This window comes from Carassius carassius, chromosome 47 (genome assembly GCF_963082965.1).
Source record: "Carassius carassius chromosome 47, fCarCar2.1, whole genome shotgun sequence".
Lineage (NCBI taxonomy): Eukaryota > Metazoa > Chordata > Actinopteri > Cypriniformes > Cyprinidae > Carassius > Carassius carassius.
The window spans coordinates 10,234,372-10,260,163 of NC_081801.1; the positions used below are offsets into that span (position 1 = coordinate 10,234,372).

Here is a 25,792-nt window from a genome sequence, read left to right on the forward strand (position 1 = left end):
CCCTTTACAGAACTGGAATTCACTAGACCTCTTTTCATTTCATCTGTTTACATTTGGATTTGAGTAAAATAGCTAAACGTGGCGTTTGTCCTCAGTGAGAGGGTGTTTGTCTGCTGGTTGACATGTTTGGTCGAAATGGTGTTAAATGGCTCAGCAGGAGTGACTGAAAATAAGAAAGACCTGGCAACCCACATGTAAGCCTCCACACAGCACAACGATGCTCATTAGGCACTGACAGCATCTTCAGAAAGACATGAAGAGAAAGTGAGTGAGAGACTTGGCAGTAAGAACTCTGTATGGGGTCTGGTCACTGGCATATGTAACTAGTCCCTTTGGCTTGGGATTTACTGTAGCTTGACAATATATATAAGAGTAGAACTTTTTATGTCCTTTAACGTGCCTTACATATGTTTTGCATTTAAAACTTGAGACTTAAGACTAAGTTTTTCCCCGAATGCACTTCAGGAATAAATAAAACATTCAGGTTTTACAGCTGCATCTTCGTCTTGTTGCCAAGCTTTATTTTGAAAGGCCTGAAGGTCCAAAACCTGAACAGGAAGTCTTAAATTCAGGGATGTGGAGGAGGAGGAATTTGTGCAGCCAGATGGTGCTAAATACTGATTAAACCCTGGATCTTTGAACCCCATAGATCTCTCCAATTAGCCATTGTGTGGAGGACAGAGTGAAGTGGAGAGGGCCAGGAGGGCCCCTGTGAGTCCTTAAGCCCGGCTTTGTCACCTGACACTCCCCCCATGCTAACAGGCCTGCAAGAGTCTCTTCAGAAGACTTTAAAACATTAGAGTGGGTGAACTTCAGTGTGACAAGTGTAGAGGGACAAGAGCCAGCAGGAACAGAGGAATGCTGGGACTCTGCGATCAATGCAGGAGGAAAAGCACCAGTGTGCGAATGCATGTGTCTTTGTGCACTTTCCCTGTGTGGGTGAGAAAGCTCAATGAATGTTTGAATGTTCTATCTATCTAATATATATATATATATATATATATATATATATATATATATATATATATATATATACAGTATATAAAATCATATGTACACATAGATGAGGGACACAAATGTCACTGGATCTGTTGAATCCCCCTTATTTTCCAATGCTTAATGTCCCTTTTTACCTCACCTGTTTCTTTTTATAAATCCTGACATCTGTCCTCTATCATGTAGTATAGTGTCAAATCTCTTGTTAATGCTGACCTGCTTTCAATTAGTTTGGGGAGAAAAGAGGATTAGCTCCGTTTTACCTGCTGCAAGAAAAAAAAGCCACATTTATTGGACTGCCTGAGACAGCACTGCTTAAGATCTTTCACTGAGTCCATCAATACTGCACAGGGCGGCTTGCCAAGATCTGTTTCTCAAATAAGCCCATGTACCATTCACACTTGCTCATAATGCATCCTATGCCTGCCTTTGTGCATACCATGCCCCAAGTCAAACACACACACACACACACACACACACACGCACTCCTACAGGTAAATCCCACTTACCACCCATCTGTAAACTTCACCCTCCTTCAATATGTTGACTGAGAGTGATCGCTTCTCTTTCTGGGGCTGAAAGTAATTCATCTGAAGGGTAAATAAACTGGGAAAGCCTTTGTCTAGTTAACTCAAGGTCAGCAGAAATTGCCCAGCAGACTGCTCTCTATACCTGTTAAAAGAAAAATTCACGCTTGATTAAGTAGAAACCTGAAGCCTGGGGAACAAACAAGAATGTTTCCATTACAACACCCTAAAGACCATGCATATTCATAAAATGTTGTTCAAAAGGCTTTAGTGTATGGCTGCAACTAACGATTATTTTGATAATCGATTGATCTGTCGATTATTTTTACGATTAATCGATTAATCTTCATATACTTATATTTTAGTTTTGCCCATTTTTTCCAATTCAATTATTAACAAAGGGTCTTTATCATTCAACATAGACTTTAAGAGATGAACCATTTTGCATTGTCATATCCTCATCAAAAATATACCTTGAGTTTTGTTTTATTATGTGTTAGTAATTCTTTGTCAAACTCTTCTGCAATCAAAAAACTGACCCATACTCTAGCAAATTTCACAAGATTTCAAATAATGTTTTCACCATGGCAGTCCTTAGGGCTCCTAAAGTAGTTTAACATCCCGAACAAAGCTTATTAAGGAATCTTTCAGAAAATATTTTCACGAAGAATAAGAATAAAACAGAATAAATTTGCAGTAAATTGATTTTTTTTTTTTTCCTGTAAACACACAACTTATACCTGGGAAACAGCTTTATAGCTTATGCTGTGAAATTTTAAATAATCCTTTGAATAAAGTGCCAGTGGCATGAAACCTGAATGGAACTCACATGTTAAAGTAAAATCCATCAGAAGGTTGTCCAGAAAAAAAAATTGAAACACAAAAAACCTGCTGTGTGAAAAAGAGCAGTGAATACTTAGAAAAAAAGTGCATTTCAAATAAATTTAAACATTTACCCCTCTCATTCAATCATAATAAGGCTGCAAGACTGAATTATGAATTGGTAAACAACAAACTAATCACAGAACATGTTTGTAAATCTTTAAATGTTAACTGTTTAAAAGCAATGTTATCAACTTTAACGACTAAACATTTGCAAATCTGCACAAATAAAAGTCTTAAACAGTTAGTTCAGTAGTGCAGCATTTACAGGTTACTCTTCTTTTTTGAAGGCTCAAAGTAAAGTTCTCCCACACTTTGGATGACTTCGTTCGATTTTTTTATCTTCCACTTTTTTCTTTTTCTTTCTCAAACTTACTCCACTGTCGTCTGTCTCTACCATCTCGCTGCTGCAGATGCAGGTCGGGAAGCACGTGACATAAAACGAGGCCAGCTATTGGCTATTCGCTAATTCTCCTGCTGTACTGGCTGAGTAAAACATGCGGTGGCTCATTACTGCCACACTTTGGTCATCGCAGATTTAAAATATGCACAAAATGAGTCGGTTACGGCAAATAAAATTTTTTTTGCAACTAATCGATGACTAAATTAGTTGACAACTATTTTAATAATCGATTTTAATCAATTAAATCGATTAGTTGTTTCAGCTCTACTTTAGTGTGCTAGGATAAAGCCTAAAAACCTAAATATCACGACAGCTAAATTGCTCTCCGAGTCATTCTACAACTAAACAAGGATCTGTGTGTTGAGTTCCTGTGTTGATAGACACTCGGCGAACAGCCTGTTGAGAACTCCTGTGTGCGTATTAAGTGCACACTAAAAACTCAGTAATGTCTGTTGACTGACGCCTGTTCGCACCGTTTTCATGCTTCCAACAGCTTTCTAAGATGCTAAGGTTTGCAGAGCGAGGCTAAGTTGCTATCTCTTTATACATCACCAAATAGTCCTGACATTAAACCAACACAAAAGCTAATGCCCATGCTTTCCTTAGAAATGCGTAATAAACAGCTCCCCCACCACTCATGATTGTGCTCATTGAAAATCATCCATTGTTAATAATAGAGCAATTTTAAAGCATTGTCCTCATTTGTAAGTCACATTTGATAAAAGTGTCTGCTAAATGACTAAATGTAAAACCTGTTTTATTCATTGTAGCAGAATAAGTCTTTATTATGTGGGGTCAAGGAGGCCCTGCTTGCAGGCAAGAGCTGTAATACAGTCATCTGTCCGTTTCCATGTGGGGATGAACATGCCTCTCATTCACAGAGGTTGTGTATAAATACACTGCACTAAGTGTTAGCCTTGCCACCTCCTCTTCTGCCTCCCTCTGTGGTCCTCTTATGCTGTCTGAGGGCCAAGGCCACTCCATCAATCTGTTAAAGCGACAACAGTGGAGGCCTTAGCTGTCTAACAATAGAAAGGTAACTACCACATACCATGGAGACACACGAGACCACAGATCAAATCCGGCACTGTACTGGGATGCTAATCACTTTAGCAGCCCAAAACAGGCCACTGAAGACACAAATATGGATTATGATATTGACAGAGGACATTAATCAGGGTTGACGCCATATGTAATTTGATGGGATTGCAAACTAAGCTGTGTGTGTGTGTGTGTGTGTGTGTGTGTGTGTGTGAGCTATAATTGGTTATATAATTTACATACTTTTACATACATATTTCTTTTATCCCAAAAAGACTAAAATTATAATATATAATAATTATATATATTTAAATATTATATTATATTATATTATATTATATTATATTATATTATATTATATTATATTATATTATATTATATTATATTATACAAACCATCAAACAGGCTGTACTTCCATCCTTCATAGCTTCATTTCCATTTAATTTGACATGATAAACAAACCCATTTGACATTGAGTTATGTTCAACTTGACTTTAAAATGAACATTCAGAAAGCCAATCAAACTCTACATACATTCAGGGAATTTAGCATGACAATCACCATTGCCAAATATCACTCGTCTTTGTTCAACGAAAGCATCTCTGCCTTGAATTGGTTACCACTGCATGGCAGCCTTTTAGGGATGGGACGATAACCGGTTTTATTGATAACCGTGATAAAATGTGCTGAAGTTTAGTAATATCGTTTAAAAATGAATTATCATTAAAACCGTGTTTGATTATCGCGGTTTTAATAACTCACTATTAAATCATGTCCAGCCAGCAACAGTCTGACGCAAGCGCAGCGCACAATGTTTTTTTTTTGTTTTTTCGAGAAGGAATGGCGAAAGTCAGTGACTTTTCTATGCTTTTCTATGCTTCTACACTTTTCATTGTAAGGAAGGAAATGCCACAGAATTGAATCTTTCTTTAAATTAAGTGCATAGAGTTGCTTGTTTTATTAGTTGTTTGTTGATTATTAAATATAAAACTTGCTGAAATGTTTTCAGTGTGAGCATCAACTATTTTTGAACACTTTCATCTCGTTTCAACAAAACCGTGATAATATTGATAATCGTGATAATTTTAGTCACTATAATCGTGATATTAAATTTTCATACCGTCCCATCCCTACAGCCTTTAATTCATAACTTCAAAGAATACCGCAGTGTTCAAATATTCCATCATATTCCACTTCATAATCCAGGATTTTATGTTATGATGTCAATCACACAACCACAGCTCATAATAAATATTTTCCTCACAAGGACTTGTTGAACTTGGAGCCCTTGGCTCTTGAATGCATATATAAGAGGAAGCACCCGGAATGAAAAGAAAGCCCTCCCTGCACTAAAAACATTAAGTCCAGTCAAACATGGAACATCTTGCCGCAGAGCAATATATACACAACTCACTGTTTATTAGCTCGATCATGGAGATAAGAAACATCTGTGTCACGGTTCCATCCCTTCATCTTCAGTTGAGACCGAGGCAGGAACTCAGATTTATGGAAAGGTGTTCTTGTTTTACTTTAATCACCTGTCATCAGATGCAGATTCTAAATCCTGCTGATTATATGGGCTGGGGCTGCCCAGACTGCCTCAGTAGAGGGAAAATTTAATTTCCAGAAGGGTTCCTTCCCAGAATGCTATTTGGTGATGCTGTCCGTACAACACAATATGTGGTGCATCAGTGAGCTAATCCTTCCTGGTCGGTATGAGACGAATTCAAATGAGGTCTGAAGGTGTTTCTTGTTCAGAGTAATGAGACCATATCTACTCAATACCACTGGTGCGACATATGGTACATGCATACAATTTTTCCCCCAGGGAATACATTTTTTTGCTGCAGACTGCCATTTCTTGGGTTGTAATATGACACACTGATGATATCAGATAGTTATACTATGGAACTGTTTGATCAGGGATGTCCTGAACTATTCAAATAAATCTTAGAAGCACAGAAGGTTAATTTTAAAGGGATTTCAAATATACATTTTGTCTTGAAGTCAAGTGTAAAGAATTTAAAACATTCTCCTAAATTATGGCTGCATGCTTTTCAGTTATACTCAAAGTTTTCTCTGTCTGTGTGTGTTGCTGTTTGTTGGTTCTCGGCCCTGCAGGGTGCGTCGGCTAATAAAGGAGGCTCTGACAGGGCCGCTGAGGGTTCTGATGAACTGGGTTGGATAGGGGAGATTGAGAGCACCAGGTGTGTGTGTGTGGGGGGGGGGGGCTCTATGTTTAGATGTTACATTACGTTACATGTGCTGTTTTTTCTGGTGCTGCTGCATTTGTTAAAGGTAAAAAATGCTTCAATGCCAGCCTCTAGGCCACCCTCACTCTCTCTCCCTTCAATAATATAAAAACAGCATAGTTGGTCAGTGTGTGTGTAGTGTTTTAGATGCTGGTGGTCCTCATCATGGGATGCTGATGTGCTTCTGTCTCCACCAGGCTGCTTACCCAGCTTTTTAGTCAACCAGTTTGAAATAACAATATACATTTTATAGAACAAATATTGAATAGACATATTGGTTAACAACCTTAAAATAAAGTGTGACCAAAAATGGGTAAATTTTAAATGAGAATGTTTTTCTTATTTAAAATGTAATTATTTTATAATTGTATTTAATAATTAAAATATTTTATCATAAACAATTAATATATATTTACATTAGGCTTTATGTGCATGTTTATATAGACCTCTGTTAAAAAGTTTGGATTTATTTATAAGAAATTGATACTTTTATTCAAGAAGGATACATAAAGTGGCTGTAAAGACATTTATAATGTTACAAAAATATCATGATGTATCATGAAAATATCAGCAACAAAAATGTTACATAGCACAGCAGTTTACAAAAATAATTATAGGAAATCTCTCTTCAATAGCAAATCAGAATATTAGAATTATTTCTATGTGACACTGAAATAATGGCTGTTGAAACTACAGTTTTGCCATCACAAGAAGAAAATACAAATTTATTTGAGTATTTTATTGTTTATTTCTTTAAATATGGGTCATGTAAATCAGAAATTTAGTAGTGTAGTGCTTCCTTATGAGCAACTAGTTGTCTTTTCAGGGAAGCCAGACCTTCTTCGCCCACTCTTTTCTCTCTACTTGTATGGTCTCACAGCGCTATGCCACACTGATGATACATTAAAGTGTAACGTTCTGGAAAAACACCGTGGTAATACTCCCACACAGAACTTTAATAGGATATAAACAAAATGTGTTGTGCTCTAGACTATTTTAAGTCACCCGTAAATCAGAGGGAGAGCATTGTAGACAATTAGCAAGAGTTGCCTATTGAAGCCAGGCATTGTGGCTTGCTAACTGTTTCTCTTCTACTTTTAATTGATTCAACGCTGTCTTGATTGGGTGCAGAGCAGCTTTGCCCAAGGCACTGTAAAACGACCCGGGCAGTTCAAGGCGCGCAATGGCCCCTCTGGGAGAGGTCAGATCTCAAGCCTGCTGTGGAAGGCAGGTTCATGTTTACTTAGAAGTCCTGACTTTTATCCTTTCCTCTCTCACTTGTGCTGCTGAGCTGTTGCTTGTTTGTTTTTCTCAACAAATAATTTGTTCTTTGCATTTGTTTGTTCGGTGTATAAATTTCATGTTACACACTCACTAGATGAACGGCCCCAGGGTCACGCTGTCATTCTATTTGTTCTTTTTTGAATATGGATTCCTTCATTAATAATGGTCGATCCATGACCCTAGTTCTGACCTCACGTGGTCTCAATGTTGCATTAAGGCCACTAGAGTATATTTGGTGCCAAGCATTCATGTCAGTCTAGTTATTTGAGATCTGTAAAGCATCTACTCAATATTCAATTGCAGCAGTAAAGAGGATCCACTCAAGATAATGAAATTTTCAATCTAAGCAAGCATGTTATTTATAAGTAGTATGTCTGCTGCTTGCACTCATCCATGAAGTTCACAAGGCCACAGGGTGTCCCATATGTGACCTTTCGCCAAAGCATTAAAACAGACTCTTCTAGGGTTGGGTAAAAATATTGATTTTCTCATTCTCAATACTGATTCTTAAAGGGACAGTTCACCTGTGAATAAAAATTCTGTATTCATTTACTCACCCTCATGTCATTCCAAACCTGTTAGCTTTTTTTCTGTGGAACAGATAGAACAGATAAAGCTTTTCTGTTCTGAAGGAGGTTTAGAATGACATAAGGGTGACTAAATGATCACAGAATTCATTTTTGAACATTTATGTTTACGTTTTTCAACCAGTGTAACCCGATTCCCCCAAAAATGACACTGACAACATTGAGATTTTTTTTTCATATGTAACCAAACTGACATTACTGAAATATACCCAAAAGAAATCAGAACTCAATCTAAATGAATCAAAACCAGAATCAAGTGATTGTGAATGCCAGATATGAAGGTCATCCATTTTGATACATTTGTTTGAAGTGAAATGAAAGTGACATTCAGCCAAGTATGGTGACCCATGCTCAGAATTCGTGCTCTGCATTTAACCCATCCAAAGTTTACACACACACACACTTTGAACACACACTGGAGCAGTGGGCAGCCACTTATGGTGCAGCGCCCGGGGAGCAGTTGGGGGTTCGGTGCCTTGCTCAAGGGCACCTAAGTCATGGTATTGCCAGCCCGAGATTCAAACCCACAACCCTAGGGTTAGGAGTTAAACTCTCTAACCACTAGGCCACAACATCCCTGCCCTTTGTGTGTGTTTATGAACCCATAGGATTAACCACAGCATAGTCCTGTTGTTTGATGAGTGACATATACCATACAGCACTCCACTAATCACAACATCACAAGAGTGGAACGATTAAGCTGTGGCATCGTGAATATTTTCCACATATCATAATTGTTAGACAGGTAACAATCTTATTCAAGACAGGTAGTCCTGTTCTCACTCACTCATGATCGGTTACTTTCTTCTACCACATATCCATCCACAAATATCTACCTAAAACCTCAGCCTTATTTTCTAATCTTTTGCTGAATGTTCTTTGCCAATGTTTCTGAAATATGGACATGCCTCCCACAAACATCAATATGTTTTTAATGTAGAGAACCATATATTCTCCTCAAGAAAATTTCACAAGGAGTATTTTCCATGGGAAACTCTCTCTTATATGCATTTTTTCTCCCCTCTTTCACCTTCATCCATCTTTTGAGGCGTTTGCCAAGCCAGCACAGCTTGAAGTCCTGGCAGGCCATTGTTTGTCTGTGATGTTAATGCTTCTGGGCAGACATTCTTTTGGAAGGGGTGAATGAGTGATATCTGAGGCGTTGGGAGATGTACTGTTGCCTCCCCACTGAATGATAGGACAACTGCTCCCCGGCTGGCCCAAGAGCTGTAACCCGAGTAGGAGATCCTCCATCTGTGCCACTGTGAAAGGCCTGGAGGGCTCAAGGCTTAGCTGACCCACACCCCGGGATTCACGTCAATCATTGCCTCAAGCACGCCCTCTGCAGGAATTTGTAAGGTGGTGTGCCCAAAGGGATAGTTCACCCCAAAATTAATCACCCTAATGTCGTTCCAAACCTGTATGACATTCTTTCTTCTAAACACAAAAGAATATATTTTGAAAAATGTTTTTGTCCATACAATGAAAGTCGATGGGGTCTGTAAAATATATTCTTTTGTGTTCCATTGAAGAAAGAAAATCACATGGGTTCAGAATGTTGGAACATTTGAATTGTCATTTTGGTGAGTTTTCCCTTTAAAAACAATAATGCTGTTTTGTCCAGAGGCATGTCTATGTCAGCTTGATATTTTTTTGCCCATTTCTTCAGTTCTAGGGAAAATAAATGCCAGCTTTCTCAGAGTTCTTTTGATTTAATTGGCTTCCATTGGAAATTCTGGAGTGAAGAGCCTCCTTCATTTTTCATTCCATTGTTAAGTCTGAGGAATCTGACCTTGGGATGAACCAACTTTAATCATGTACTCCATGAGCCCACTGCCTCCTGGTGTCCTGCCTTTCTTTAGACTCAGGTCTGCCCCGGTCATCACCCATAACCCTCTGTTTGAACATGTAGAGAAAGAGCGATGGAATCAACTGAATAGGAGGATTATCGTTATGGGAGGTTTTTGTTGTAGGACTTGTTCTGATGCAGCCTTGTGCCATGTTTGTGTTAGTAGCCTTGATAGAAACAGCTAATGAGCTACTTTTTTAATCCTAATGATGAATTGACACAGCATGGTGTGGTTTATTGACCAGCTGGCCCATCGCTCTTCAAGCACATGAAAGAAAGACCAACATTGATGAGCTGTTTGTCTTTTATTGGGTTTAATGCGGTCAAATCTCTTTATAACCCACAGGAGTTCATCTGATACACATTGAAAATGAAATGCTGAGGTGGCATTTGATTTAGAGGCCACGTAAGAATATTATAAAGTAACACAATGTGACTCAACCCTCTCACTCATTGATTTTTCTAACACGGACATAGAAAAGCACTCTGTTGCCTTTAGGTGGTGTTGTCCAGAGAGCTTATATGTTGTTGTCTGGTCTTTAAACTTTGTGACCCAGGGGAAATAGTTATTTGGTATCCTCTAGCGAAGATATTTCACATGATAGATAGGTGAGAGGACATGTACTTTGACTCAAATCACATTTCACAGTGTATGGTGTTTGGCAGATGCTTTTATTCAAAGTAACTTACAGTGTATTGAAGATTCACTTTTTTTTAGCAGTTCACGTAAAATGAACCCATGTCCTTTGCGTTGATAGCCATGACTTTACTATTTTGTGACTAATTTAGAGGTTAGTTTAAGAAGATGAATGAAAAAAGGGTGACACTCTAAAGTAAGGGCCAGTTTGTTTACAATAGTTAATGCATTCTGTATCTGAACTAGCAATAATATTACATCAGATAATGTTCATTTACAAATATACTGTTTGTTGTCAATTCATGTTTGTTCATAATACTTTAAATAATCTAAAATTATACTACAGTTCGGGAAATGAATACAGGATCATGTGATACTGACTTAAGACTACAGGAATGACTTCTGAAAATTTGCCATTACAGGAATAAATGAAATTTTTAAATACTGTAAAATAGAAAACTGTTATTTTTGTTAATCTTACCACCCCAAACTTATGGTTTAACAAATGGTTGTGAATAACTCGAAATGTTAAATATTTGCTGGTATATATAAAATTGTAATTAACCAACAATTATAAATGCTAGTTTATTAAAGCTAATGCATTAGTGTTAAATAAATTACCTTATGTAAATGTGTTTTTCTTGTTTTGTAATGTTTTCCATGATCCTGTGCTCTGGACACCAGTTTTGAAAAACTGTAGAACTGTGTCGATTTTTTATTTTTGAACACTAGACTGAATCATTCTACTTTAAAAGATGACAGTAAATTAAATCAGGAAATAGCTTTGTTTTTGCCGGTACCCAATGACAAAGTAAAGAGATGTTTGCATGTTACACCCTTTCAAATACCAGATTTTGAGCTGGAAACATTGGACTGCATGATCACTCAGGATTTTTCACAGCTGAGATTTTGCTTTCCATTCAAATGATATAGCTCCCAAGAGTAATAAACAATAGTTGTTCAAAATAGCTCTAAACTGCTTGCAGATTTTGAGCAGCATCTATACGCATCCACACACACACACACACACACACTCTGATAAACTTGCATACACACTCATAGACGCGCACACAAACCACCGCCAAGCCGGCCAAACCTACAGGGAAACTCAGTATTCCAGCAGTGTGTTGGAAATCCACGTAATGATAATCTGATAGGTCTCGATCTCCATCTGCTCTCAATAGTCTTTTATTGTCCGTAATGAGTGGAAATCTCTGTGTCAGCTTGCCCAGCTGTGCTTCTGTCCACAACAGGATCGCGATGCTAACCTCACATGAGCCTGGAAGCTCATCTGGCTCTCCCCAGGGTTCCTGCTGGGTGTCCACTATCTTACACACTGAAAATTCCCACCGAATCCTGGGCATCCTTCACATTTAATCCATGTCGCCAGCCCACAGTCACGTTTGCTCATTTTTGTTTTAAATATAATATTTTTTTGCAGTGACTATAAACATAGCTGACCTGAGCATATCCATCTTCACTAAACACTTATGGAGCCTATGGGAGTATATGGTTTTTAAATCACTTTCTTGTCAAAATTAAGTCGCACACATTCCATTGACATTCACATTTGGTTAGATCCTCTAGAGGTCATCTCGATTTACACTAAACAAGACGTAAATCTGGAATAGTTGGCCGTTTTGGCACAAGTGATGCACATTTTTTCTTTTTCTAAAACATTCCTCAGAGTGCCATATTTCAAGCTGTCATCTCTGGCCCATGGAAAACCCATTCTTTCAGGCGTATTTAAAGCATCCACGTCAACGACAGGATTATGAATTTTCCTTGTGCTCCTCAGTGAGCCCTAGCAGACTAAGATTGGATGATTTACGTGCTTTCACATTTGCGGTAATTGCTCTCAAATAAGTGGCTTCCTCCAGAAGTGGCCTTTCTGTGAAGTAGGGGCTCGATGGCTCGTAAAACATACGAATGAGAGTAACTCAATCGTTAATATTTCATACCGTATATACTCACTGCGGCCTCTCGCTTTTCTTTTTGTCACAGGTTCTACCGAGGAGACTACCACATTGATGTATGCATTAATGATTATTTGGACATATACTGTCCCCACTACATTGACACAGTCCCTGAGGAGAGAATGGAGCGCTACGTCCTCTACATGGTCAACTACGACGGCTACAGCTCTTGTGACCAAACGGCAAAAGGTTTCAAGCGTTGGGAGTGCAACCGGCCTCGCTCGCCCAATGGGCCGCTGAAGTTCTCTGAGAAGTTTCAGCTTTTCACACCATTCTCACTAGGATTTGAATTTCGGCCAGGCAGAGAATATTACTATATCTGTGAGTATCATGTTGATTTTTCGTTCTTTTTTTTTTGCGCAGAAGTGATTCGTACCTCAATAATGTTTTATGATTTCTCTATCCAAAACCAGATGCTGTGCATGTTAAATAGATTTGTTAGATTGCATTTCGGTTTATATATGGAAAAGGTTGCATTGCCTGGAAAAGGATTTTGTATTAGCGTCCTCATGGAGGATAACGCAACTCAAGTCTTTCATGTAATGGTATACTTTTAAGACAAGTATCTGATTACGAGCATTACGGAAAGGAAGTCATTGCCAAGTATGACTTTGTTTTTCAGGAGTCTTGGCAAACAGGCTATAAGGAAAACGTGAACCTCAGGAAAAAACATCTTGGTCTTCCTCTAAAGAGTCTTTGTTGCAAACTCCTAGTCTCAGCTTTCGTTTGCTCGTGAGAGGGCTCTTAAAAACAAGCATCTAAACCCATGTTTTTACAACTGGAGTCAGATCCCTACAGGGCGGGAGTTGGAAGACAAAATAAGGCACAGGAGTGGTCCGACTGCTCGGACTGCTCAGGTCCACGATGGGTTCATTTATGCAGGCGCACACAGGAAATGTGGAGCATTTGATTTGGCGGAATCTGCCCTGATGATCTGACAGATCTCATGGGCACATAAAACGATCGACATGTTTGCATGAGATGTGAAAGGAAGGAATAAAAGAATGAAGAATGGGGAAGTGGTAGCAACAGTAGATAAGTAAATGGAGACTGAGAAAAAAAACAGATTGGAATGCACAGAATATAGCACTTAGGGGTTAGATCCCAGCAGGAGATATGGATGTTTTGCATCAGTGTGGTTGTCTATCTGAGATGTTGCAACATAGTAAAATGGACCTTTTCCCCGAAGGCTTGTGAGTAAGAATAATAGGATGGGAAACATCTCGACTGAAGTGATGGAGTTGTCAGATAATATGAGGGATTTTACAGGAAAACAAGGATTCAGAGCACACAAATCTCACTCCTGTGTGAATCAGTGTCATGACTGCACTGTTATGGGCTCTCTCAAAAGAAGAGGACATTTCTCCATTTGTACGGAATTACGAGTAAAGGGAACAAAATAAACAGCAGGTCAGTCAGCTCGAGTTGAAGCATAGCAGTTAAGAGTGATGGCAAAATGTTATCTCAAGTAGACTGCGGCTTTCAGTAACCTTGGTCATTTCAGAATCTGTTTTAAACTAAAAATAGAAAGCAGAAATAATTGAATATATTGTAAAACCAAGCTATTTGAATAAATTAACAATAATAATAATAAAAAAAAAAAAATATATATATATATATATAATTAAATAAAAGAATCAAATTTAAATAGAACATTTTTCATTATTATTTTTTGCTTTAGTATTTCTCTTTTTTTTAACAGCTTATAAAATAATTTTATAGAAAAATATAGTTTTTATATAAATTTATATTCTTTAGTGTTAAAATATTATTTACAATGAACAATATGTACCATTTAATTTTCTATTATTATGTTTTCCATTTTTGTATAATTTGTGTACATACTGTGTAGAAAATAATTTCACAAAATTTGTCGATATTTTGCTATAAAAACAGTTATTTTTTTATACAATTTGATACTGTATATAAAAGGTTTCTATAAATATTTTAAAATACATAATGATTCATTTTAAGTCTATTTTAACCAAGTTTTCCTGAATCATTTTCTTCATTAGTTTGCCTGTCATGATTTGGTTAGACAGAATGTCTTTTTTGGCTGGTGGCCATTCTGAGTGAGGGGTCGCTCCAGGAGTGCAGAGGGGTGACAAGCGCACTCTCTGTGCTGTCAGTCAGCGTGCCCGTCCGGCCGACTCAGGAAGCGATCAGGGGGATCAGAGGGCCCGGCACTGCAGGTCAAATGTGAACATGCTCTGATGACTGCAGTTGAACTCACAATCCTGAGTGGCTCAAGGCAGCATGTTTTTCCAATATGGCCAGTGTGGAAGTCTGATCTTAATCTCAGAGGATAGAAATCCAATTTCAAGGAAAGGTTTTTAGTCAGCCTCTCCCTCCTGCGCGAGCGGGGCCAATGGTAGTGCAGGCTGTCTGATATGACCCTGCTTCAAAAGCCGACAACTGCTATTTGTAGTCTAGTCCCTCCATCTTCATAATGCTTCATAAGGTAAACCAGAAACATTCCTACTTTGTGCTTAAAGCAAGACCTGATTTCTTTGATAAGAATCATGTACTTTGCGGTTTGCTTATAAGTGGCGTAGTCGCTACCTGAGCCAAAACTATTCCCCGCATTACAAAGCGCTCTCAAAGCACTCAAGAATGCATGAGAAAAGAGATAGGTGTGCATCTTAATTCAAAGACGGAGCATCAATTTAAGGGGAAGTTGTGGCCTAATGGTTAGAGAGTCGGACTCCCAATCGAAAGGTTGTGGGTTCAAGTTCCGGGCCGGCAGGAATTGTGGGTGGGGGGAGTGCATGTACAGTTCTCTCTCCACCCTCAATACCACGACTTAGGTGTCCTTGAGCAAGGCATTGAACCCCCAACTGCTCCCCGGGCGCTGCAGCATAAATGGCTGCCCACTGCTCTGGGTGTGTGCTCACAGTGTGTGTGTGTGTGTGTGTTCACTGCTCTGTGTGTGTGCATTTCGGATGGGTTAAATGCAGAGCACAAATTCTGAGTATGGGTCACCATACTTGGCTGAATGTCACTTCAATCTGTCTTCCCTCATTTATCAGTTTTCTCAGTTACATCGCATCTGATCTCTCGACTCATAGCTGGAATAGTGGTGTCTGGGAGGTTTTATTGCCCCTAGCTGTCTGCAGCTTGGGTGGAGAACTACACAGGGATCTGGTGTCGTCCGTGTGGGAAAGGAGACGTGGATGAGCAGCCTGGGCCGTGACAGTGTAGAGTGTCTTTGAATAAGCAGAGTTAGTGTAGTAGTCTAGTCTTAATGTCTGCCAATGAGAGCTCAGTTACTTGCCGCATGCTGACAGCGAGGGATTTCTGATGACTGACAGAATGAGAGTTTGTTATATAACCCACCCATGAAATCATCTTAATACAGGCGAGACTGATGATTATTGTCACAGTTTATGTAAAAAAAAAAAGCGAGAGCCTTGAAATTAGAGATGTGTCTTTCTTACTGGCACTGAGCATTCAGGCTGGCACATTTACAGTAATTAAGGCCTAAAATTAACACATGTCAAGAGCAATTTATAAGCAAAAAATCGGCTTCGATGAGTGAGTAACTTGCCAATGACGGGTAACTTTATAAGGAACTGTAAGAGTAACAGCCTGACCTTGAACAAAACTGTTTACTAAAGAAATGAGAAATATTTCTTGTGATGGTGATAAAAGTGATAATCAACCCCAAAATGAAAAGTCATTCATCGTTTACTCACCCTCAAGTTGTTCCAAACGTGAGTTTCTTTATTTTGTAAATCATAAAAGATGATGATTTTAAGAATATTGGTAACCAAACAGTTGATGGTCCCCATTGATTTCCATAGTACAGAATAAATTACTATGGAAGCCAATGGGGACCAGGATGTTTGGTTACCAACAAGCTTGAGGGTGAGTAAATGATGACAGAATTTTCATTTTTGGGTGAACTGTTCCTTTAAACATCAAGAAAATAAAACTTGGAACAACTAAATCATAATGGGTCATCTTCACATTTATATAACAGGCAGCAATTTGAACTTTGAAGACTGATCTTACATATGTTGCTGCTACAAAAAGCTGATATTTTATTTTATTTTGTAGTTGTTCTCTGTTTTATTGGTATTATTTATTATAGTTTATTAAGCGCTACACTTTGAAGTGAAATGAGTGTGATCACAGCTTTAAAAAACATATTCCAGATTAGACATATTTTGTTATTTTTCGTAGTTGATTGAAAACATGGGAGAAAAAAATCAGTGTCATGGTTTTTAAATACATTTCACTGAAATACTGAGAATGCTGAGTTTTGAATGTTTTTCTGTGGGTTCGCTGTGGTTGTAATCAGTCATGGATGCCATTATAGAGCAGCAATGGTCACTCCTGCACATCTTTAATCCGCAGTTCCCTCTCCAACCACACAAATGCCCATCTCCGGATGGCATCCTATTAGCGTCTCTGGGCAAGAAGTTAATTATGGACACTGACAAAACTGATGTTACATTATACAACACTTGGTTTGCCCATTCACACCAAGAAGCAACCTCCCGCTCCTCTTGTGAAGCCCATACAGAAGTGTCTTAAACTGTAATTCGTCAACTGGCCATGCAAAAGGGTGTCAATCCCATAGACTCCCTGTGTTAAACTGCCCAACTTTACAGCAGAAAAAAACATGTTTAGAGCCTGGTTCAAAAAATTATTTTGGTCTATATAGAAATTTTGCCCTTCGCGACAACTGTGAGGGGGGTGATTTTTTTTTATAACTCAGCAATTTAAATTATATTAAGCCTTAAACTCTGCCTAATTAAGGGCGCGGCCACTTGACTGACAGGTGGATTGCAGCTGCTGACACCGCCGTCGAGCTATGTGGGCGTGATTTCAGCAACCAGCTCCCGCCTTTTTGCCCATTTTCGATTATCCGGGAGTGACGCATGGTGACGCACTGCCAAGATGGTGATGGCTGCCTCCGCCCACTTTTGGCTACAAAAACGCTCTTCGGAAACCTATAGGTGATGTCACGGACACTACGTCTATGTTTTTATACAGTCTATGACTCACGCTCAGCAGATATTTATTGTGGTAGTAGTGACAGTAAGATTGGAATGTGCAATGTATTTGTGAAGTCGTGTTTCCAATCAGTATGGGATCCCATTCCAAACTAGACCAGACTTGAGGAATGAGACAAAAGCAATTTCACCCAAATCTAAGGAAATATGCTTGTGGGGATATGATTAAGGTTTCACAAGCCCCCAGTATGTCAGTGTAGAGAGCACATAAGCACATTGATTTAACCTAAGCTCTCCCCGCAGTCATGAGGGTGTGGGGATGAGAAGAGAGACAGCAGATTAAGTGCAGCTGGAGACCCCACACAGCAGGGAATCATGGCGGTCAAGGCTAGAAGAGCCATGGTGCATTATGGGACTGTCTGCAAGCTCAGAGATGAGCCAGCCAGCTAATGGGGAAAAAAATTATAATTCTTTCCTTCCGACATGTCTTTCTCTTGATTCTTTTTCTTTCCTCTATAGGCAACCGATCCTATTATAGCTTCATTTTCACACTTTCATGGGGGTTTAAAGTGTAAACAGATATAGGGGTCAATGACAAGACACTTAAAAAAAATCTTTTAATTTATTAAAAAGTACTTCAGAATGCACTACTTATATATAATGACAGTAAAACTCATTGAAAATTTGTGGATATTTTGACCTTTTTCTAACAAAACACAGTTAGTTCAAATTCTTAAATGAATTAAAAACTTAATGTTAAGGAATAACGGTCCATAATATTTGTATAGTTATATATCACATATAACTTTTATAACATTTTATATAAAATTTTCAGTTTAATGTCTCGAAAAAATTTAACAAATAACTAGAACATGTAAAATCATATTTCTTTACATTACCTTTAATGCATATGAATAATATATTTATCAAAGTAATGTGTGTGCAAATAATACAATAACATATTATATGTATATCATATAGAGTAACACATATTATATTTTAAGAAATCGTTTTTTAAAAATTAAATATTTTTAATTTTAAATAAGATGTAAGGAAATGTTACTACTTTTTCTTGATGCTTGTGATATTTTAAGTGTCATTTAACTGAAATTTTTATTGAAAATTAGATCATTTAAAACCACTAACAGTACATTTCTGAGAACTCATCAATTCAAACCCCTTTTTTTCCTTTATCATAGCCACTTATACTCACTGACCCATATATTTCCTCAACAAAACCAGTACAGTGAACTCATGAGGTCTGACCGGGAGGAGTCAATGTGAGGTTCAGCAGTTCATACTCAATGGCAATATGGTCTATGGACTGAACAGAACTTATTCGTATCATCACAGCTGATTACAGAGCTTTTAGTGGCAGGTGTTTCTTTCGGCCTGTGATCTGTCATTTGCAGCTGTTGATGTTACTTGCTGCCAGTACAGCTTTAAGTAGCAGGTGTTGATGTATGTAATGACCAATCTACATCTAAGAGGCTTGTGGAATGGTCACACCCATCAGAGGTTATGGAAAGATCTCGGAAAGGTTTAGCACCTATAAAAAAAAAACTGCTGTTAGTGATGTCTGTGGTCAAGATAAAGGTGTTCAATAAATATTTGCTGCCAGTAAACAAATTTAAAGAGAAAGACTAATTCATCATCCTGCCACTAACGGAGTGTGTGTGCTGTGGACATTAGACTTAGCTTATTTATCCTGAAGTATATTGTCAAATAATCCAAATTTCAAGCATCCTACCAGAAAAACACGACATCCAACTCCTATTTCTTTCCATTAGGAAAGTCACAGTGGAGTGCATGTCCACATCAGTGCAAGTGAGCCTCACCAATTGAATTATCAAGAAAACATATTGTGTTGGCTACAAGGACATTGCATTTTGTGCAGTCTATGCTCATTACTCTGAGGCTTTGAAGGAGGGGATTTATTGAAGTGCGTTGCATTGCTCATTACTTTGTCACCTTTATGTACAGTGTGATCTGTGGGTAAAATAACAAGCCCTTCTTTCCCCCTCATCCCACCGGTCTTCATTTGCATCGCTTCCTGACTATGCCAGATTGCATTACATATTGCATAAAGAGCGAATAGTGAAGAGAGAGGCTGTCTACCTGTTCCTCTTAAAGTGCTAATAAGCTTTTCTTTATGGAGAGGACAAATTGAGAAACATGGCTCATGGTTGAGATGACAAGGGAAACGGCATAGCCAAAGTAGCACTGCCCGTGTCTATCAGTAAGAAGCTAAATGAATGCTGATTGTACATTCCTCTGAGGCTGATGGCAGCATTTACATGAGGCCTTTGCATGTAAAAAGCCGCAAACGAAAAAGATAGGTAGCATCTGATGATGTACTAATAGAGTAAACCTGAAATAAATGATCCTAGTGGCCTTGAGCCTGTGGAAATGTTGCGTTGTCACCATTTGGAAAGCTTGTCAAAAATTATGTTCATTATCTAACTTCTGCTGGCTAACATGGGGTTTGTCTTGGTCATTCATTGGTCATGCAGTCATTTTCAAAGAACAGTGGTGCATGCATTCATAGTGCACCTGGAGTAACATCAACAATTTGTTATAATTTGTTACAACATTTGTTATAAATATAAAAATGAAAGGATTTTTTTATTTTTATTTTTTTACTTAATAGCTAGTTTTAAAATGTAGGTTTACTGGCCTTATCACTATGGAAATTAAACCGAACCCCAAACAAAGGCACTTCGTATAATAAATACAGATATATCTTGTGGGCCACTCTACAGTACATCACATTTGAAGCATTGTGCACTGTGAATATTCTGTCTCCTATGATAAATTACTTGTTGTTGTACCTCATTTGTAAGTCACTTTGGATAAAAGCATTTGCTAAATGACTAAATGTAAATGTAGATTAAAATGTTGGCAGTGCATGTAAAAAGCACTGACCAAGCCAGTAAAAAAAAACAACAACAAAATCCTTATTGTTGAGTCATGTTGTATATCTAAAGCTATAAAAATGACTTTGATTTATTAAACAGTGTGCAGCATGGATCGACTGAGCCTAATATTGACCATCTGAATTATTTCCACAGCGTCTACAGTCAGTGAAAACGGGAGACGGAGCTGCTTGAGGCTGAAAGTTTTCGTCAGACCTTCAAGTAAGTTTTACAAGCCCTTCGGGAGAGATCCTGGTGTGGCTTCTGACATAACGTGGTTGCAAATTGCATCGTTTATCACTGCTGGAATAGTTTTATGAGTTAAAGATGATGTCACAACCCTGACAACACCCTGTTTTATGTTTCTCCCACAGACAACTGCGAGAAGAGTCACGACCGCGTTAAGGTCAATGATGGAAGCATTAACTCTATAGAAGATAATAATGGTTCGTATTGTATTTCAAAGGCATTTCCATATTCAAAACTATCAGAAAAAGTCGAAATGTTTTTGTACACCCAAAGGTATTACAGACCTTTTTTAATCTTCCTTTTTTTTTCAAACATTTAGACGGAACGAGTCACGAATCTGCCGAACCATCCCGAGGAGATGTCAACGGCGTTGGACGCATTCAGACTGTAGGGCCCTTGTTGGCCTCAGTGCTGGTTCTTTTGGCTTCTCTCTCCTCCTTATAGCATCCCGCGCATAAGTGGTGACACCTGAAATACACAGGAGGACTCGTGATCGAGCACTTTTAAGGAACACTGAGATCTTTCTCTCAGCTGAAATGTAGTTTCTCGCACAGGAAGACTGGATGGTTTTCAGTGAACAAAAGCCCCACCCCTCGAAAAAAAAAACACCTCTCGTTATACACAGAAAAACCCACTAAACTATGACACGCACACTAAAATAGGTCCGTGTCCTTTTGGTGCCCCTATATGACGTTGGAGAGGGACTTGTAATTGGGGGCAGAGGAAGAAAAATACTCTTTTTCACAATGACTGCTTTCAGTGTTGCCATCCAGAAAAGAGAAGTCAGAACAACAGAGGAAGAGAGGACTGTCTGAGGGATCTCTCCACGTGCATTGTGGGAAAACGTCGTCACTGTGGACTCAACTGCTGACTTTACTAGATATCAAGGCAAATTGTTGCCTGATAGCATCCCTTATAAAGAGGGAGCTTTTTAATATCTCAACCGGAGTAGTCCGCGTGGACTCAGGTGCTCAGGTGAACGGTGACCATTTTTGAAGCGTTTTCGTAGACATAAGAAAAAGATAAGCATTGTGTACAGGTGTACATGGGACTTAAACACGGATGTGGTGTTCTTGAAGTAAAATGCTCAAGTGTAGCTGCCAAAATCTATGTTTTGTTAGGAGTACAGAGCATCACTTATCAATCGTTTGAGTGAGTATACTAATTTGTTTTTGGTGAATCATCCTTTTCTTATTTATTGTTCATTCTTAGTGCTCTTGGCACTTTGTTTTACTAGTCGTCAGCCAGGATTCAGGAGAAACGAACACAAAATGCCTAGCTGCAGTCAACTTAACTTGATTTAGACGAATAACAACTGCATTGCAGAATAACTTGGGGTAAAATTTTAGCAAGTCAATCCTTGAAATGATATCAGGGGCAAAAACAGCAGTCCGTCTCCATATCATGTCCATCAGGGGTCGTGTCGCTCCTTAAAGGGTCCATTATCATGGAAAAGAGGGAGGAAATGGTTTGCATTCATTTTGTAAATGCCATTCATTCTGTCTTTTTACCCTAGAGTAATACAGCATTAACATTTTAATTCGGTCAACAAAATGAGCTCATACCTTACCAATTGAATTTCTTTTTTTTTCTAAGCATGAATTAAAAGTAATGGAAATATTTTCTTAAAACCACAACATGGACATGGGCATTTCTTTTGTCAAAGTGCATTTCAGCCGTGCCGTTTTTTATTTATTTAAATAAGGAGCTGTGCGCATTAAACGCTCATCTGGGATTTACTGAAACAGTAGCGGAGCGCTGATCCACCCCGGTGGCAGCTGACACCCTAACATGATTTAATAGGCTCTTTGATGTTGTCCAAAGTGCCTGGCACGCAGACCACATACTGCGAGGCCTCATGTGGGTTATTCCTGGAATAAAAAAATAGACAGCAGCACGGGAGGAGCATGGTGTCCAGTTTAGCTGCGGGCTAGCGATATTCTGGTGAACTTGGCCAGAGATGGAGAAAGATGAGATCTGCTGCTGGGATCAATATTAATGGCCTTTACAGACACAAAACAGGGTAAATATTTGCCCTAGTCCAGGTTTTCCTTTCTTGAATGTTTTCGTGTTTTTCATTCGCATCTACATATCAACAGTTTGTAAACCAACATAAACGTATCTTTTGGCTTTTTGATAATATGTGGTTATGTTTGGTTTGCCATTATGTTTTTTTTTTAAATGATAACACAGGAGCACATGGATCCTATGGATGCTATGTATCTGTACGTTGTTTAGTCACTAGAACCACTTGTACAAAAGAAATGAGATAAATGAGGAATTAAAACTAATCCAGTCATAATATCAGACTCACTTGTTAATCTTTTTTTTTTCTGGAGATAAATGCATTTGCAAACTGATTTTTTTATTTATTTTGAGTAACATTTAAATGGTTCAATATTCATAATGACAACTAGGAATGTGTGCTGGTCCATCTTTAAAAGCACCACTGTACTATCATTGCTAAATCCTTAATCCTTTTTAAATCTCCTGTGAACTATTTTAAAGTCTGCAATGTTCTGTTGTTGCACTGCGTACGTTTATTGTCATGGGGACAAACCTAGAAAGACAGTGTTAGTAGGTTTAATTCAGGAAACGTTATTTTTGTAAAACAACTGCAGTGTCTGTTTTTGTCCATATGCTGAACTCCCTTTTGTTGAGAATTTGAGGTCAAAGGAATAAGGTCTCATTGAACCTGGGTTTTTCACCACAAGGCAGTTGTGTTCCTGTATTGTCTCATCGTCTTTGTCCCAAATAATATATCTTCAGTGTTAGACATAATTTCTCACTTCTTTCCACACATCTGCATCTTCATACAGCTGTGAAGACCATGGTATCTAAACCACCATTTCCCTTAGCTTCTTGGCTGTGTTGCGTGAATATTAGACATTTGCTGTGACTTCTCTGATGGTTCAGCGGTGACTTGCATTACGATATGACATGTTTTTATATCTTCAAATGCCATTGTTTGTAAATACACTTGCTGGAGCAGCTCAAATAAATGATTAAATAAATTTGTCATTGTTGTAAGAAACATGTTCCGCTGTCTTTTTTAATGTATCTTGGTTTTAAGTTATTATTCTAAGGTGTTCCAGGTGATAATACAATTGAAATAGCATTTCCATAACTTTCCATTTAATTAACAGTGTGCAAATATTTTTCCCCAGCAAATTCCATGTTTTATCCCAGTGTTGTATGATTTAGCTGAGATTTAAGAATCCTCCACAGTTTTCTTTCAAATCCTTAAACAGAGAATTATACCAAGGCATAAAGGGAATTATATCAAGGCATACAGGGATTTCTGATAACTGATTGTTGTATGAGTGAGGGATAGAAATGTTAATATTTGCCCATCATTATTATTACACTCAGGAGTCAATGAATATTAATGAGCAAGTGCACACTTTTGGGCCTTGGGCATTGGCCAGTTTAAACAAGAATGGGCTTGAAGGGGATTCCTTGGTGACTTGGTGTTGAATGGTGTTTAGTATTTAGTATTCTTGTTGATTTGCCTCTAAATATCTTCTGCCTTAACCCCCCACCCCCGAACTTTTGGATAAGCCAGACAAAATGTTTGAAATATATTCCTCACTATGCATTTCAGCAATTTCCTGCCTTTGACCTCAATTGGCCTGATGAGAAATAAAATATATATTTTCCCTACATCACTAGATTTTATTGTCATTATTTATATGCACAAAGGTTTAAGAAACTATAGTTATTGTGTGTCATAAAAAGCTAACTATGGAGAGAACCAACACATGCTGGAAATGCATTAGCCTTCAAAGCTCAGTATGCCCACTTATTGGCCTTTAAAGTGAATTGTTGTTTAAAAAAATGTGTTCATCTTTTTACAGTTATATGCAAATAAGTTCTTGATTGCCAAGGAACTGTAAAGAAAAGAGATATACCCCTTAACTCTGCTCAACTAACTTATTTTCTTTAGAGAAATGAGTCTGGATAATGTATTAAAGCTAGTTAAGATCCTGCATGTTGTATTTACACACTTGACCCATGTTTTTTGGGCGATATGAAGCATTATCCTCTGAAGAAAGAGATCAGTATGTGAAACTATAACATCTTAAACCCAGTGTACAGAATTTATGGAAAGAAGCATCCTTTAATTGTAAAATGAAACAGTATCTGTCTTTATATGGTGTATCTGCAACTCCATTCAGCATTCTAAAAATAACCACCCTCTACAGCTGAGAGGATTCATTTCTCCTTTCATACAGGGAAAGCCTGGGGCAATGTGATATTCCCAAGGCCAGAGATCATGCAGAAAATAAGGGCCATGGGTGACTGTATACTTCCAGAGTGTATTCATGTGAAGTCAAGCCTCTTTGACAATCAAACAAACAGCATGCACAGAAAACAGAAGAGCTGTATCACATGGAGAAAGAAAGGCCAAAGACATCTGAATCCAGTGCAGTTTAGTTTTTGTTTGAAGAATAAAATTGCGTCTGATAGAGCAACTGAATATGGCATATATATATATATATAATGCCCCCTTTTTAACTGCATTTAAGTCGTTAAATATTTGATTGGTTAAATGTAAACCCATTTTCATGCATGAAAACCGGAAGTGTTCAGATTACGCCACTATCTGCACGCAAATTCCTCAAATTAGTAAGTATTTACATTCAAAATTCTGCCTATTTAGTAGTTAAATAATTGGAAATTAGGGTAGGAAGGCAAGCTGCTTTTAGATTTTGGCACAGACATGGAAAATAGTAGTTTGAGACATGATTTTTCATGTTACCTTATATTTTACCTAAGGTAGTCTGTTTACATTTACGATTATTTATTTAGCAGATGCTGTCCACCTACTAAATATTTTTGCTTAGGAAAATGTCCTAATAACCAATTAGGTACAAGTCCTAAATAACAATTAAAACAAATGCATGAATGCTTTAGGTGTGGGACACAATGCGGCTTGCGGGACAGGTGAGCAGGAGAGCGCCGCAGGCATCTGCAGCAGTTGTCACAGACAGTGAGAGGCCCTTGGGATCACCTGGCTGATTACATACAGGTCCCACTGGCCCAGTTCAGCAACAGGACAGCTCAATTACAGCAGTAAGCAGAGACAACAGAATGAAATTAAAGCTTATAAACAGGACAGTGTCATATGCGGGACAGGAAGGAGAGCATCTGAGCATGTGTGTTTAGAGGTGAGGGAGATGTCAATCTGCTCTCAGGAGAGATCTGCCATGGGAGGTCCTGTGAGCAGAGG

General features: G+C 38.3%; 1 protein-coding gene across 1 annotated transcript in view; it reads left to right on the forward strand.

The window, feature by feature from the left end:
• Nucleotides 1–23,593, forward strand: part of LOC132130713 (ephrin-A5b-like) — a 49,573-nt gene extending 25,980 nt beyond the window's left edge. Inside the window, exons 2-5 of the mRNA XM_059542507.1 lie at nucleotides 12,463–12,755; nucleotides 20,467–20,532; nucleotides 20,685–20,756; nucleotides 20,879–23,593. Of these exons, the coding sequence (XP_059398490.1) occupies nucleotides 12,463–12,755; nucleotides 20,467–20,532; nucleotides 20,685–20,756; nucleotides 20,879–21,003 (556 nt within the window). The 3' untranslated portion in view covers nucleotides 21,004–23,593. The remainder of the gene's footprint in view (nucleotides 1–12,462; nucleotides 12,756–20,466; nucleotides 20,533–20,684; nucleotides 20,757–20,878) is intronic.
• The last annotated feature ends 2,199 nt before the right edge of the window (nucleotides 23,594–25,792 follow it).